Raw genomic sequence first — 16,920 nt, 5'->3', positions numbered from 1 at the left:
CAGTGGCGAGACGTATCTGCCAGACTCCAGGAGTCGCTCAGAGGGACCTAGAGACGAGCAGGAGGACGCCTTCGACTCCACCGACCGCAGGAGCCATTCCGAGCATTAGGCTCGCTTTCCATTAGTTTATCGACTGTCTAGCATTTGCCTGTTAGTTTGTGTGTTTAGGTCTGCTCGCTTGTGGGTCAGTTGACGGTCGATATCATGTGCCTATGATATGGCTGTCTTAATAAGGATTTTTGCTTGCTTTTTAAGTGTTTTAATTCAGATCAGAACAATTGCAGTTTAAATTCCTATATAATAAAGCTTAGTTCCTGAGCATCTGTTTTTCTTCTTTTTCCCCGTCTGCTCTTCCTCAAGATGGTGTACGCCAGGAATGGTAGCCGCACAACCGGTGAGGGCAGCAACGGCGAAGAACGCACTGATGGGGTGCATCCCAACAGCGATTCCGGCAATGGTCCGCCACCACTCCCCGAGAATCCGACCCTTGCCCAAGTAATGGCTCATCAGACGCAGATGATGACAGCCATGATGCAGCAGATGTAGCAGCAGCACCAGCAGATGTACCAGAGGATGCAGCAGCAGGCCGAGCAGCAGCAGCAGCAGTTTGGTCCCCCTCCCCCTCAGTCCAAACTGCCGGAGTTTCTACGCGTCAGACCACCCACCTTCTCCAGCACCACCAACCCTATGGAGGCAAATGACTGGCTCCATGCCATAGAGAAGAAGCTAAATCTCCTACAGTGCAATGATCAGGAGAAGGTCGCCTTCGCCACACACCAGCTCCAAGGCCCCGCATCAGCTTGGTGGGACAATCACATGGCCACACGCCCGCCAGGCACTGAAGTCACTTGGGCAGAGTTCTGCCGTAGCTTCAGGAAGGCGCAGGTGCCAGATGGGGTCGTGGCACAAAAGAAGAGGGAATTCCGAGCACTCCACCAGGGCAACAGGACAGTGACGGAGTATCTCCATGAGTTCAATCGCCTCGCGCGATATGCACCGGAGGATGTCCGTACTAACGCCGAGAAGCAGGAGAAATTCCTAGCAGGTCTGGATGATGAGCTAACCAACCAGTTGATATCTGGAGATTACGCCGACTTTGAGAGGTTGGTTGACAAGGCAATCCGTCAGGAGGATCAGCGCAACAAAATGGAAAGGAAGAGGAAGGCGGCGCAGTTCCGGTCCAACCAAGGGAGCCACCAGCGACCGCGCTTCACTCTCGGACAGCAGGGTGGACCTACCACCCTAATCGTCTGCCAGCACCGCCCTTTCAGTGCCAGCAACTTCCATCAGGGCGCCAGTGGCAGCCAGAACCACCATGGTGGTCAGCCCAACCGCAGTGCAGCTCCACGCCCACCAATGGCACCAGCACAGTCAGCTCCGTCCGTGCAAGCCAAGAAGGAGACTGGGACAAAGCCAGGGTCCTGCTTCAACTGTGGCGAGCTTGGCCACTTCGCTGACAAATGCCCGAAGCCTAGGCGTGCCGGGCCAAGGTTTGTCCAGGCCCGTGTCAACCACGCGTCCGCAGAGGAGGCGCAAGCAGCACCAGAGGTCGTACTGGGTACGTTCCCTGTCAACTCAGTTCCTGCTACAGTACTTTTTGATTCTGGTGCAACGCATTCTTTCATTTCAAAGAAATTTGTGGGGATGTATGGGTTAAGAAAAAAAGAGCTTAGCACACCAATGAAGGTTCATACCCCGGGAAATAGTTCAACCTCGGTCAGTTATAGCCCTTCAGTGCTAATAGAAATTCAAAGATCACCATTTCTAGCCAACTTCATCCTTCTCGAATCCAAGGATCTAGACGTCATTCTTGGGATGGATTGGCTGACCAAGTTTAAGGGCGTCATTGATTATGCGAATCACACAGTCACCTTGACCAATGAGAAGGGAGAAACCGTGGTATACAAGTCATCAGTCTCACCGAAGCAAGGAATCTCCTTAAATCAGATTAAGGTGGAAAACCCTGTGACCACCAGGGAGAAGAGTTCACGGAAATTAGAAGATATCCCCATAGTCTGCGAGTACCCAGAAGTGTTCCCCGAAGACCTCACTACCATGCCACCCAAGAGAGAAATTGAATTCCGGATTGATTTGGCACCAGGAACTGCCCCTATTTACAAGAGACCGTACAGAATGGTGGCCAACGAGCTAGCAGGGGTCAAGAAGCAAGTTGATGAGCAGCTGCAGAAAGGGTACATTCGACCAAGTACTTCACCTTGGGGTGCTCCGGTCATTTTTGTGGAGAAGAAGGACAAGACGAAGAGAATGTGTGTCGACTATCGCGCACTCAATGAGGTCACAATCAAGAACAAATATCCTTTACCGCGGATCGATGATTTGTTTGATCAACTAAAAGGACCTAAAGTGTTTTCTAAGATAGACCTGCAATCAGGCTACCACCAGTTGAGAATTCGGGAAGAGGATATTCCAAAGACGGCCTTCACCACTCGGTACGGGCTATATGAGTGCACGGTTATGTCTTTCGGACTTACCAATGCACCCGCGTTCTTCATGAATCTGATGAACAAAGTGTTCATGGAATTTCTCGACAAGTTTGTTGTGGTGTTCATCGACGACATACTTATCTATTCAAAGTCCGAAGAAGAACATGAGCAACATCTCCGTCTGGTACTCGAGAAGTTGAAGGAGCACCAGTTATACGCCAAGTTCAGCAAGTGTGATTTCTGGTTGTCGGAAGTTAAATTTCTGGGTCACGTTATTACAGCTCAGGGCGTGGCAGTTGATCCATCGAACGTGGAGTCAGTTACCAAATGGACCCCACCTAAGACCGTGTCGCAAATTCGGAGTTTTCTTGGACTTGCGGGTTATTACCGCCGATTCATTGAAAACTTCTCCAGGATCGCCCGACCCATGACTCAGTTGCTTAAGAAAGATGAGAAGTTTAAATGGACAGCTGAGTGCGACAAGAGATTTGAGGAGCTCAAAAAGAAATTAGTATCCGCACCAGTTTTGATTCTGCCCGACCAGATGAAAGACTTCCAAGTCTATTGCGATGCATCCCGCCACGGACTTGGATGTGTCCTAATGCAAGAGGGCAGAGTGGTTGCGTATGCCTCGCGGCAGTTGTGTCCACACGAAGGGAATTATCCAACTCATGACCTAGAACTGGCAGTAGTGGTTCATGCTTTGAAGATCTGGAGGCACTATCTGATTGGCAACCGCTGCGAAGTATATACGGACCACAAGAGTCTGAAATACATCTTCACCCAACCGGACCTAAATCTCCGGCAACGAAGATGGTTGGAACTAATCAAAGACTATGACATGAGTATTCACTACCACCCAGGTAAAGCCAATGTGGTGGCCGATGCGCTAAGCAAGAAAAGCTACTGCAATGCCCTATGCATCGAGGGCATGTGTGGAGAATTGCAGCAGGAGCTTGAGCGTCTCAATGTGGGAATTGTTGAACACGGATTCGTAGCTGCTCTAGAAGCACGCCCCACGCTCGTGGATCAAGTCAGAACCGCTCAAGTAAATGATCCTGAAATAGCAGAGCTGAAAAAGAACATGAGAGTCGGAAAAGCCCAGGATTTCCACGAAGATGAACACGGCACAATCTGGTTGGGAGAAAGATTGTGTGTACCTGACGACAAGGAACTGAAGGATCTGATACTCACCGAGGCTCATCAGACTCAGTACTCCATTCATCCAGGCAGCACCAAAATGTATCAAGACCTCAAAGAAAAGTTTTGGTGGGTCAACATGAGAAGGGAAATAGCTGAATTCGTCGCACTCTGCGACGTTTGCCAACGAGTGAAGGCAGAGCACCAAAGGCCAGCAGGTTTACTCTAACCTCTTCAAATCCCGGAATGGAAATGGGAGGAGATTGGAATGGACTTTATAATAGGACTGCCCCGGACATCATCGGGTCACGATTCAATCTGGGTAGTCGTGGATCGACTCACTAAGGTTGCTCACTTCATACCAGTACATACCACGTATACGGGCAAAAGGTTGGCAGAGCTCTACCTCTCGAGAATCATGTGTCTACATGGAGTACCCACAAAGATAGTATCTGATCGAGGAATTGGGAACCCGGTTGAATTTGCAAGAGGAGATTGCAAGAGGAATTGGGAACTCGGTTGAATTTCAGCACAGCCTACCATCCGCAGACCGATGGTCAGACCGAGCGAGTCAATCAAATATTGGAGGACATGTTAAGGGCCTGCGCACTTGATTTTGGTGGAGCTTGGGACAAAACCTTACCGTATGCGGAGTTCTCTTACAACAACAGTTACCAGGCTAGTCTTCAAATGGCACCGTTCGAAGCATTATACGGCCGGAAGTGTCGCACCCCTCTCTTCTAGGATCAGACAGGCGAGCGTCAACTGTTTGGAACAGAGGTGCTAAGGGAAGCAGAAGAGAAAGTCAGAACCATCAGGGAAAGGTTGAGAATTGCCCAGTCTCGACAGAAGAGCTACGCGGATAACCGCCGAAGGGAGCTCACTTTTGAGGCAGGGGATTACGTGTATCTTCGTGTTACTCCGCTCCGGGGAGTGCACCGTTTTCAAACCAAAGGCAAGTTGGCACCACGTTTCGTGGGACCCTACAAAATCTTGGAACGAAGGGGAGAAGTTGCTTATCAGCTAGAACTTCCATCCAATATGATCGGCATCCATGACGTGTTCCACGTGTCCCAACTAAAGAAGTGCTTAAGAGTACCCGAAGAACAAGCCAATTCGGAGCACATCGATATCCAAGAAGATCTGATGTATGTGGAGAGGCCAGTCCGTATCCTTGAGACCAGCGAAAGGAGGACTAGAAACAAGGTCACCAGGTTTTGCCGGGTTCAGTGGAGCCACCATTATGAGGAGGAAGCAACCTAGGAAAGGGAAGATGAGTTGAAAGCCGCCTATCCGCACCTCTTCGCCAGCTCCTCCGAATCTCGGGCCCGAGATTCCGTTTAAGGGGGGTAGGTTTGTCACACCCTGAAGTTCTCCTCCTAAGCCTAAAATTGAATTTATAAATCACCCTAAGAAAATGTCGGTGCAAATCAAGAGAAAACCTTAATTTTAAGAGAAAACCTTAATAAATTAATGCAAACAATAATCGGAATTAGCATGTGGAATTTTTCTTGAGTTCTACATATCGAAATACGCTAACATGATTTTTAGTGGAATTTTCAGAGCTCTCGAAATAATTTTAACCAATTAAAATTGAGCACATGCAATTTTAAATCCCAGGGAAAATCTTTTCCTCCTTTTCTTTTTCTTTTCCCTCCTTTTCCTCTTCTTGGGCCGTCGGCCCAGTCCACCCCGCCACCGCGCACGCCCTCCTCCTTGTGGGCCGGCCCAAGCCGCCCCTCCCTCTCTCCCCGGGACGCCGACAGGTGGGCCCCACCTGTCGGGGTCGTCCCCTTCCTCCGGCCGCCCGCCCCACGTCGCCACCACCGCTAAAACCGCCACCGCGCCAAGGTCCCCGCCTCCTCCGGGCCACGTCGGCCACACCCGCGCATGCGCCGCGCCTCCCGCACCCACTCCTCCTCTCTCCCGCTCGCGCCCGCGCCCGAGATGGCCGGGATTCGAATTCCGAATCCCGCCTCTCTCTCCACCTCCACCTCCCCGCGTTGGCCGGTGGAATCCCGCCCCTACCGGCCACATCCGGGATTCCCCTCCCCTATTTAAGCTCCACCGCCACTCCCTCGCTCTTTTTCCCCATCTCGCCGAACTCCCTCGTGCTCCCCATCGCTCCTGCGCCGTGCTTCCACCCGCCGCCGCCGCTTCCGCTACTCCGGCCGCCGCTAGCCGCCACTAGGCTCGCCGCCGCACCACGCCGTCGCCGCCGCCGGGTTCGCGTGGCCAAGGGTTACCCCGTCCGCCCCTCCTCCATCGAGGTCCGTCGCCGGAACCCGCATCCCCTCGCACTCCGGTGAGCACCACCTCTACCGCCGCCTTCGGCCATGGTTTCCGCTCGCCGTGGTCCACCCCTCTCCCTCTAATCTCTCTCTTTGCCTCTCTTAGAGCATCTCGGAGCTCGTCCGCCCGCCGCCGTTGTCCTCCCGTGGCTCGCCATCGCCGTTCACCGTCGTCCTCCTCCACGCCGGCCACTCTCGGTGAGGCATTCCCCCTCCTCTATTCCCCTCCCTCTCCCTCCTAGCCGCGCCGGGTCTAGCCGCCGCCCCGGTCGTGCGCCGCCGCCTTTGCGCCGCCGCCCCGGTCGTGCGCCGCCGCCTTTGCGCCGCCGCCTCCGCCGCCGGTTGCCATCGCCGGCAACGCGTGCGCGCGCGCCGTGGCCATCGACGTGGCCGGTCGGTCGGCCTTGAGCCGAGCCGAGCCGGGTCGCCGCCGCCCGTCCGATCGGCCCCGGGGGCGATCTGGGCCGTCGGTCTGGTGGACCGGCAGCCTTGAGCCGCTGACCCGGGGGCCCCACTTGCCGGCGCCCCTCTCTCCCCTTGAGCCGCTGACATGCGGGCCCCGCCTGTCGGCGCCACCCCCCCTTTTGATGACGTCAGCCGTGGGACATATTGCGCAATAAATGATTTAAGAACCTTTTGTTATAGTAATAAACACAGTGAATCTTCTAAAATTCATAACTAATTCATCCGTGTTCCGTTTAAGCCCATTCAAAGTCTCAGTAAATCAAGAAAAATGTGTAGAATCCATTAAAAATGGTTTTGTTCTCTGTTTCAGTAGTCTTATAGCCTGTTTGCATTGTTTGCTTTGTATGTCGCTTAGATTCCGGTTCTTCCGACGCTCCGGTGTACTTCGAGATAGTCACCGAGGTCTCCAGCTGCAGAGCAAGGCAAGTCATGCCTGTCACTTGAACATGTTGATCCTATATTGCAAATGCTCTATTGTTTTTCTTTAAATACTGCATTGTTTTATAATGTTACTATGGGATGTTTACCTATTGTTACAGCCATGCTATTTTGATACCATGCTCCTTTGTTAGCTTGGGTTATAACATGAATAGACTTTGGACTAGGAATTGCTTAGCCATGCTTAGTTCAACTAGCACACATTGGGGAAAAATCCTATTAATGTTTAGACTGTAGGTTCTAGTGGTAATGTTGGATTAGTGACACCGCTTCGGTGTTGGTTAATTAAAATAAATCACATGGTGGGCTGTGGGTGTATGGTTTTGTTGGTCCTTAACCGGTTCGCGGGATGCCCTGGAAGAACTTATCGTACTTACCACAAGCCAGCGTGGGCAACGGCTGGGCTTGTAGTGTAGCTTTTCTCTAGCCGACGCATCCAGGAAAGGGTGGGCGTGATGGAGTTTGGATGGGCCCTGCGACGTCCTATGCGGCTTCCAGATTCACCTAGGCACGAGAGGGGACTGCCCGCTGCCTTGCGAGGAGTGGGGGTGAAACCTGAGGTGTGGTATGCTTGGTTAGAGGGGGTTATGCGAAGGGTCCTGTCACGGCCTCTTTCCGGTATGTCGTGGTGGCATGTCGGCGCACGGAAACGTGTCGTGGAGCTGTGTCTTGTGGGTACAGTTGTACACCTCTGATCAGAGTAAAACTATTCGAATAGCCGTGCCCGCGGTTATGGGCGGTCAACCAGATTCACCGTGATTAGTCTCACCCTAGTTTAGTCTAATGAAATTGGATAGTATAGGTGGATGGTTGGGCCTGTCGCAACGTGGTATAGCGTTGGACAGTGGATGAATAATATGATTAATTATTACAACTGTTTAATTCTTTCAACTTCTGTTTATAAATGCTCACTTTATGCAAATGAACCACTCTAGCTCTCCTTTGATAATTCCCTTCATCATACCCCTATTCCGGTATGACTTGCTGAGTACAGTGGGTAGCACTCAGTCTTGCTCTATTTTATGTAAGACTTTTATGATATTTGTAAGACGTGGATCTGAATGTCAACACTGTCGTTTGTGTACCCCGGCCGGTCCTGGACGGGGATTTTAATGCACATTCTGCTTGGAATTCTATTCGGGAATTTCTGGGCGTGACAGGGACGGAGCGCCATTACGCCCCCTCCCGAAAAGGCACAAGAGGAAGATGCAGAGAAGAAAGCCAGAGGAAAAGCAACATTAAAGTCGATAATCGTAGCCCCGGCGAGAGCTACAAGCAAGTTTCAAATCGAGGCAGAAGAACAATATCTTTCATCAAAATGGCAAGCGGTAAAACCAAAGTTTTGGTGGCGGAAGCGCCAAAATCCTTCTTCGTCAACCTCTCAGGCCGTCTTCAATCGCCCAGCTGCCTCCTTCAATCCACTAAATCTCAGAGAAAAATTCAAGGAGATCTTGCACGGCAAGTGCTTCCGCTGCCTCGCTTCAGATCACCAGGCAGCAGCTTGCAGGGATCCCATCCGCTGCTATACTTGTAGACGCAGTGGACACATCTCCTTCCGCTGCCCAAACAAATCAAAGCAACCCATTCACTCCCGCCTCACCTTCCCCAAGCAAGCCCCCTCCATTCAATCCCAACTCATCTTCCCACCGCTTCCCAGCAAGAACCAACAGCAACCAACAACGACCCGCCCTGGTTCGGTTTTCCATCGTTTGCACAAGCCAACGGTGACCATGGATCACATACCTGGTCTACCGAATCAACGGCCGGCGGTCGGCTATGCAACGGTGCCGATGACGGAGCTCATGCAGCACGAGCTGGAGCGCCTTCGCTTTCATGGCGCACTCATCTCGGCCGAGGTTGAGGGACAGGAGACGTCCCCTAGGGAGGTGGCACGTGCACTGACCCAGCAGGTTGGGATCCCCATCTCGGACCTGCGAGTGACGCGCCATCACCCGGAAGATTTCTTCGTCTTCTTCGATTTCCCAGAGGGGCAGGCCGCGGCAACGCGGAGAGGCTTCATCACTCTGGATGGAGGAAGGTTCACCATCACGCCATGGAGCGCCGACAGGCATGTGCACCACCCGAACTGGTGGTTTCGCGTGCGGCTCTGCCTGGAGGGATTGCCGCAGTACGCATGGAACAGGGCGGGATTGGAGGGCGTCATGGGTCCCATCTGCCTCTTCGATCGCATCGAGCATGAGTCGGTTCAGCGGCAGAACATGGCCATCTTCTCATGCTGGATGTGGATGCGGAATCCTGACCTCCTGCCACGAATAGTGATCTCCACCTTCTTCCCGCCGGAAGCTGGGCGTGTCACCTCCGGCATCACACCGCCGCTTCCGGACGAGATCGCGCCACCGCCGAGGGGGAGGCTGCCGCATGTCATAGTCCATCTGGACGAGATGGAGGACTGGACTCCAGGACCGCCCCATCCGCCCTGCTCGCCTTCTTCCGGCGTGAGCGGACTTCCCTCCTCGGACTCGTCTGATTCGGGAGGCCCGATACCCACGGTGCGCACCTTCCAGTGGTACCTGGGCTGCGCCGACGGAACCCAGCCTCCTCGGCAACGGGCGGCAGTGAGGCGGGGATGCAGGGCACTGCCGCAGAGAAGAGAAGACCCAGAGGATGATGAGGATGACAACGGGCGGCGGCGCCACGCTGAGGATATTCCACCACGCCGCCGCTCGCTGCGCGATGTCATCATTGGAAGGGACTGGTCGGTTGAGTCGCGGGCGGCGGAAGGGGCGCGGCACTGGAGCCGCACGCCGCATCCTTCCGGCCGCCAGCGAGCGCACGGCGATGGGTGCCAAGGCCGCTCACGAACCAGGCACAGCTCCCGATGCTCCTGCCGCTGCAGATCCCGTCGCACGCGCTCCCCAAGCTCCTTGACTCCTCGCGGTCAGGACGGCACCGGCGATGCAGGCGGCGCGACGACCAAGGTGGTCGCTGTTAGTGGCCAGGCTGATGGCGACCAGCAGCCAGTCGACGCTCTCGTGAGTCTTCCTGACCCTCTGATCAAGATCCTATGCTCCTCACCCCTGCTCCCCTTCTCAGATGACCAGGGGGACCACGACCCGATGCTGCCGCTCCTGGCAGAGATCGCTCCCAAGTCTTCACGGGAGGCGGAGAACGAGACGAAGAGGACGGGTGGGGAAGAACCGATACTGGGAGAGGATAAGGTGGCGTCGGCAGCTGAGTTGGGCCAGGAGAAGATGGGCCATCTCGTCCCAGATGCGCAGCAGGCCCCCAAGATGGACCTCCTCGCTCAGTCCACTGGAGATGACGAGGCCCAAGCTTCCACAGGAGACCAGCCCACCCTGGTGCAGCAGGCCGACTGCGAGGAGCAACACCAGGCCACGGTCCAGACTCAGCCCATCCACGGAGGAGAAGGTGAACGTGAAAAGGTCGTCTTATCTCCTCTGTTCTCGCAGCTGCAGCCGCCGATCATCCTGCAGGCGCCGCTCGAGCTGGCGCCGCCCGGCGCGGCCAAGACGAAGGGGTGCGGACGCAAGGTGGTGCAGATGCCGTCGCGGCGGAGCGGCCGTAAGGCGCGCTTCTCGTCGGTGCCGGTGTCTAAGCGCGCAGAAGTGCGCCTCATGGAGGAGATGGGGCTGCTCACCCCGGGTGAACCGGTCGTGGATGCGGTGGTGGAGGCTTATGCAAAGTCCTTCGACACACCGCTTCCGTTGCATGTCATCGCCGGTCTGCGGGCGCTCACACTCCTGGATGGAGTGCACGACATGCCGGTGCCAGGAGAGAAAGGAACCACCGCAACGGCGGTGGTCTGAGGCGCGCGCTGCCGCGCCCTGAGAGAAGTCGTCAGCAGTCATGATTGTCCGCATCAGTATTAGAGCTGCAGAAATGGTCTTCCATCATCATCTGCATGTATCCTTTACATTTCTCTGCGGCCTTAAGCCGCTGCTCGCTGTATGGTCGATGCGACTAGCGCTCCCATGCAGCAACGGCCGTAAGCCGGAGCTCCTTAGTCGGTTGATGCGAATAGCGCTCCCGGTAGACACCGGCCTTCAGTTGGTTAGTAGCAGAGTAGACAGGCTAGAAGATAGTGAAATTGCTTCTACATGGTCATGTTTGGTTTGTAGTTGTAGGTCATGGAAGAAAATATGTAGCCCTCTATCTGCTTATGAACTAATTCATTTGGAAAACACTATGGGATCGATCCTTTTGGAAAAAATTGTGTGTTATACTTCGCTCAAATGTTACAACATATGAGAATTCTCAATTGGAATGTTCGCGGACTAAATAACCCAGCACGAAGAGAGGCAGTCCTCGAAGCAGCCGAGCTGGCCAGAGCAGGCATCCTGTGCTTGCAAGAAACAAAATTAAGTAGTATAAACCAATGGATCGGCAAAGAGATTGGGGGAAATAGGTTGTCGAACTTCAATTTCCTTCCTGCCAATGGAACTCGTGGAGGAATTGCCATCTTCCGGGATGACACAATTGTTAACATGGCGAATTTCTCCCAAGGAACACACCATCTTTCGGCGATGGCAATGACCATAACTGATAACCTCAGCTTCATCATCACAGTAGTTAATGGACCCTCAGAAGACTGTGACAAGGAAAATTTCCTCGCTGAATTAGTCGCAGCCAAGCCACCAACAGACACGCCATGGTTGGTCATGGGGGACTTCAACATCATATACGAGGCTAGGGATAAGAATAACCAGAATTTGAACAGGCGTCTAATGGGGCGCTTCAGGTCAACCTTAAATACTTTGGAGCTAAAAGACATTAGATTGCAAAACAGGCAGTTCACTTGGAGTAATGAGCAGGGAAACCCGATTCTAAGCAAATTAGATAGGATTCTGAGCAATAGTGAGGGAGATATTCTTTTCTCTGGGCATTCCTTGCTAGCACTATCCACATCCTGCTCAGACCACTGTTAGTTGCTGCTAGCACCAATGCAAGAACCAAAGAGGAAACCGAGGTTCCGATTTGAAAATTTCTGGATTAGAGTGGAAGGTTTCCTAGGCGTCGTAACCCAGGCTTGGAACGAGCCTATCCAGGAAGGTCACCCCACTTGGCGGCTAAGTCAAAAGCTTAGGAACACTGAAGCAGCCTTGAGGAAATGGAGCAAGCAAAAGTTTGGGCAATCAAAATTACAATTCGCTATGGTACAATAACTTATCTATAGGCTGGATGTAGCCCTGGAAACAAGAACTCTGATAGCAGAGGAACACCAATTCAGGAAAGACCTCAAGATAAGAATTCTAGGGCTAGCAGCGGTGGAAAAGGCGAGGAAGAAGCAAGCATCTAGGGTAAAATGGCTAAAAGAAGGTGATGCTAACACAAGGTTCTTCCACATAAAGATGAATGCTCGAAGGAGAAAAAATTTCATTCATTGCTTGCAGCAAGATGGAAATACCCTGCACACACATGAGGACAAAGCAGCTCACCTTCATGCCCACTTCAACTCAATCTTAGGGACAAGACGACAGCGTGGCTGCACATTAAATTGGGAAGCATTAAGACTGAGTACAATACAAGATGATAGCATGGATGAGCCGTTCACAGAGGATGAAATCTGGGAAGCAATTAAAAACTCTCCAAAGGAAAAAGCGCCGGGCCCAGATGATTTCACTGGAGCTTTCTACAAGAACTGCTGGCACATAATAAAAAAGGAAATTGTGGACGTTTTTGCAAGCTTTCACAACCTCACAGGGGGGAACTTTGGAAGCATCAACAGGGCCATGATAACACTGCTGCCGAAGAAAGACTCACCACGCTCGATGAATGACTTCAGACCCATTAGTCTGATCCACTCCGTGGCGAAGCTTATATCCAAAACTTTGGCAATGAGACTGGCAGCACGGCTTGGTGATTTGGTCTCGCATGCCCAAAGTGCTTTCATCAAGAAGAGATGCATACAAGATAACTTCCTCTATGTGCGCAACATGGCCCGGTCCTTGCACATGCAACGGAAACCATCCCTCTTCTTCAAGTTGGACATAACAAAGGCATTTGATTCGGTATCTTGGGAATACCTTGTCGAAATGCTGCAGTGCAGAGGCTTTAGTCAGCACTGGAGAAATTGGATTGTGCTTCTCCTATCGACTGCATCATCCAGAATTTTACTCAATGGGATAGCGGGAGAACCAACTACACACAGGCGAGGCCTCCGGCAGGGTGATCCCCTCTCGCCCTACCTCTTCATCCTAGCAATTGACCCGATTCAACGACTACTCAATAAGGCCACGCAAGAGGGGCTTCTATCTCCGTTATCAAACCGAGCAGCGCGGTTCAAAATATCCTTATATGCTGATGATGCAGCGATCTTTATAAACTCGATCAGGAATGATGTCAACAACTTGATTAGCATCCTCAAGTTCTTCGGCGAGGCCACAAGCCTTCAAGTGAATCTGCACAAGAGCTCGGTCGTGCCCATCAAATGCGCAGAGCAGAACCTATCCGAGGTGTTGGAAAATTTCAATGGACAGCGGGGCAATTTTCCCATAACATATTTGGGATTGCCGCTCACCCCAGGCCACATCAAGAGAATACACTTGCAACCGGTGATGGACAAGTTGCAATCAAGGTTAGCGGGATGGAAAGGGAAGTTAATCCAGCAATCAGGGCGGAAGACACTAGTCACGTCTGTTCTCAGCTCCATACCAACCTACTTCCTTACCGCCTTAAAGCCGCCTAAACAGTTTCTCACAGACATGAACAAGATTAGGAAGAAATTCCTCTGGGCCGGCGATCAAGAGATTAGCGGGGGGAAGTGCAAAGTGAATTGGAAAAAAGTATGCTCCCCAATAAAGATGGGAGGACTAGGCGTGTTGGACCTTGATAAATTCGCGAGAGCTTTGAGACTCCGTTGGCTATGGTTTGAGTGGGAGTGCCCTGACAAACCTTGGGTTGGGACAACACCCCCCTGCGATGAGTTAGATGAGCAAATCTTCGCGGCCGCAACAAAGGTAACAATCGGTAATGGGCGGAAGGCAAAATTTTGGACATCCAACTGGATTGGCCACCAGCCACTGAAATACCTAGCGCCAGCGCTGTTCAACCACTCTAAAGGAAAGCAACGCTTGGTTCAGGATGCGTTAACCAATGACAAATGGATTGAGGATATTAGGCATGAGCTGTCCATGCCACTGATCCGAGAATTCTTCGCAGTGTTCCGCCTTATCTGGGATAATGAGACAAACCTAGAGGAAGGAGTTGAAGACACCATCATCTGGAGATGGACAAATACCGGTAAATACACAGCAAAATCGGCTTATTTAGCCCAATTCGTCGGTAGAGAAGACTCAAGGGCCGCCACCTTGATTTGGAAGATATGGGCGCCATCCAAATGCAAAAACTTTGCATGGCTTGTCCTGCAAAACAGGATATGGACATCCGACCGCTTGCAACTCCGACAATGGCCCAATAACTAGTTTTGCCAACTCTGCTATAAGAACTTGGAGATGGCGCAACATTTATTCAAGGATTGTCCATTCACGCGAGAAATTTGGGACAAAATAATGGCTAGGATGAACCACAACCAACCCTTCCCGGTGCACAATCCGGACGAGAGCCTAGTTGACTGGTGGGAATCAAGAACAAAGCAACAAAGCAAATGTCAAAGTAAGGGGATGCAGTCACTACACATGCTCTTGAGTTGGGAAATCTGGTGCGAGAGGAACAGACGAGTTTTCAAAGATAAAGAATTTCAAATCCCTCAACTAACGGCAAGAATAATAGACGAAATACATACATGGTCAGCATGTGGGGCAAAAAATCTTGCGAGAATAGCGCCTTAACCTCTCATCCTTTGTTGTAATTTTCCTTTTTTCTGCTCTCCTCCCCCCTGTCTTTCCCCTTGTCACCATTGGTGGCATTTGTACATTGCTTATCTTCTAAAATATAAAACCAGCTAAGCTGGCTAAGGTTTCAAAAAATATTAAATTAATTTCATTAAGATTCACCATAAAATATGTCTTGATAGTGTAATTATTTGTTATTGTAGATGTTAATTATTTTTCTATAAATCTAGTGAAAGTTAGAACATTTTAATTTAGGACAAAATTAAAACGTGTCACAATATGGAACGGAAGGAGTATCAGACTTTGTTAATTTGGCTTACAAATCTGCTTCTTAGTTCATGTTTTTTCAAAAAAAAGGAAAATCCCACATGATATATCCAGTTATATGAGGAATTTAATTATTTTCTTTGGAATTCTTGGATCCAAATTTCCATGAGAAATTATACTGTGGTACCACATGGCAATATAGTATTTTAGTCAAATTATTTTCAAATTTTCTCATGTGCCCCAGTCTTGTACTAGATCAGGAACGTACATGTATCGCGGAGGAAACTGGCACCGACAAAGACTGGTAGACTTGTTGTTCCTCCACAAGATTTCCTTGACAATAATAACAATCTCCGTACGCTACCTACAGTTGGTGAACGGTCTGGTTAATTAATTAATTAGCACCTAACTAGGGTGTGATAAGACGTCCATTTTTAATAATCCCATTAACTACTATTCTCAAATCTCAATTTCAAATACGAGTTGTTTTCAACTTGTCCAAAGTAATTAAGAAAATAATTTAAATAGCTTTGTTGCCCTTCATTTATATGACAATAGAAAATACTATATTTATATATAAGAGAGAGTAGCATTTACTTGGACAAGGTTAAACACAAGAGACAAGACAAAAGAAGTGACTGAAGTTTTAAAACAACTTGTGTTCAGAAAAGATTTAAGAAGGTTCAAATGACTTACTTTTGGAATAGGCGAGATCAACAATTTAGGATTATTCTATGCTATTAAAGACTAAACCCTCTAACATAGAGCCGAAAAACTGAATCCTTTTATAACAAATTTTAGCGTTCTAAACAGACGCACGTAATGGTAGCTTGTTTATCCAACATGGCTAGCCCACGACTGCCTATATGGTACACCTTTGTTGACGAAAGCCCATTGGTGAATTTTTGATTCCGTGACAGTGGATGGTGATACAAAAGTGAGGATTTCTCAAGATCCCAACTCATGTAGTTTAGTCCACTGATGCAGATTCCAAGAGAGCTTTTCTCTCCCTCACCACGCCCCTAATCATTGCCATTAGTTTAATTCCCAAACCTGAGGTGTACCCCTCATTCGCTGCCCTTATTCCCCTCCACCCCCCGATTGCTTTTCTGCCAATGAGAAGTGGCAAGTGCCTGTCACTTGTCAAGTAGAGAGACTAGAGACTAGGCTGGACTGCCCTCATCTTCTCTTCCATTTCTCCTCTGTCCCTGCCTAGCTATCATCTCCCAAATCATCCCTAGCTGTGGCAGCTCAGAGACTTCCCCTTGATGGTGGCGCGGCGCGGCGATCGCCTTCGGCGACCACCGAGGTGCGGGAGGCTGAGGTGGAAGAAGGATTGCTCCAGTGGAGGTGGAGGTGGAGGCGGAGGCGGAAGCGGAGGTAGGCTGAAGAGGAGCGAGGTGATCACTTGATGGATTTTGCTTGTGTGCCTAGTGGTAGGCAAGTCTGATTCTTGGCTGTGGTTGAAGTTAATTGAAAGGGGGGTATATAATCTTTTTTGTTCTCTTCCTCTCTCCTCTCTACCTTAATTTGTGTGTCTGAATGTGTGTTTGCTATTCTGAACTTCTGATGATGAGTTTTCCTTTCAGTTGGTCGGTTTGATTGTGTGTCATGTCATTTATCTGGAGTTGTGTTGTGTGGCATGGCCATGTGTCGTGTGTGTGATATGTTATAAAGAAAGAAAGAAGTGAAGTATTAATTGGGAGAAGGAAGAAAATGAATGCAGAGATTTATGATTATTTTCCACATTCTGAATTTTGTCTGTGAGGTGCCCACGATGCAACCATTTTTCATGCTCTTGTCAAATTCATCGACATTGAACCTGTTGTTCTCTGAATATGAGAGAGATATCTGCTCTTTGTTGCAGCGTGTACAACCTATTACAGTTGGACTGTGCTGGGGTGATTAATTATCAAGGTCAAGGCATGTAAATTTTGAAGTGACACTTTCAATTCCTTTTTTTTTTTTGCTCTTTCAAGTTTCAATATTGATTCTCGTCAATCTCCGTAACATTTGATCAGCGTAATCCTTCGGTTCACACGGTAAAAAAAAAGTTTGAATATTGAAGATGTGTAAAGTTGGTCCGGTAAAAATACAAAATCG

At 50.3% G+C, this 16,920-nt stretch overlaps 2 protein-coding genes across 2 annotated transcripts; both read left to right on the top strand.

Moving 5' to 3' along the window:
* The first annotated feature begins 687 nt into the window (after positions 1-687).
* Positions 688-6,784, top strand: LOC136353559 (uncharacterized). The gene is made up of 2 exons (XM_066304564.1): positions 688-2,206; positions 6,696-6,784. The coding sequence occupies exons 1-2, from the start codon at positions 688-690 to the stop codon at positions 6,782-6,784; spliced, it is 1,608 nt and encodes a 535-aa protein (XP_066160661.1).
* LOC112936559 (uncharacterized) lies at positions 6,491-16,563 on the top strand. The gene has a single exon (XM_026020591.2). The coding sequence runs from the start codon at positions 8,509-8,511 to the stop codon at positions 10,564-10,566; it is 2,058 nt and encodes a 685-aa protein (XP_025876376.1). The 5' UTR covers positions 6,491-8,508; the 3' UTR covers positions 10,567-16,563.
* Positions 16,564-16,920: the final 357 nt, after the last annotated feature.

The sequence above is a fragment of the Oryza sativa genome, chromosome 10 (genome assembly GCF_034140825.1).
Source record: "Oryza sativa Japonica Group chromosome 10, ASM3414082v1".
NCBI lineage: Eukaryota > Viridiplantae > Streptophyta > Magnoliopsida > Poales > Poaceae > Oryza > Oryza sativa.
The sequence above is the reverse complement of the archived record's forward strand: the minus strand, read 5'-3'. Positions and strand labels throughout refer to the sequence as shown.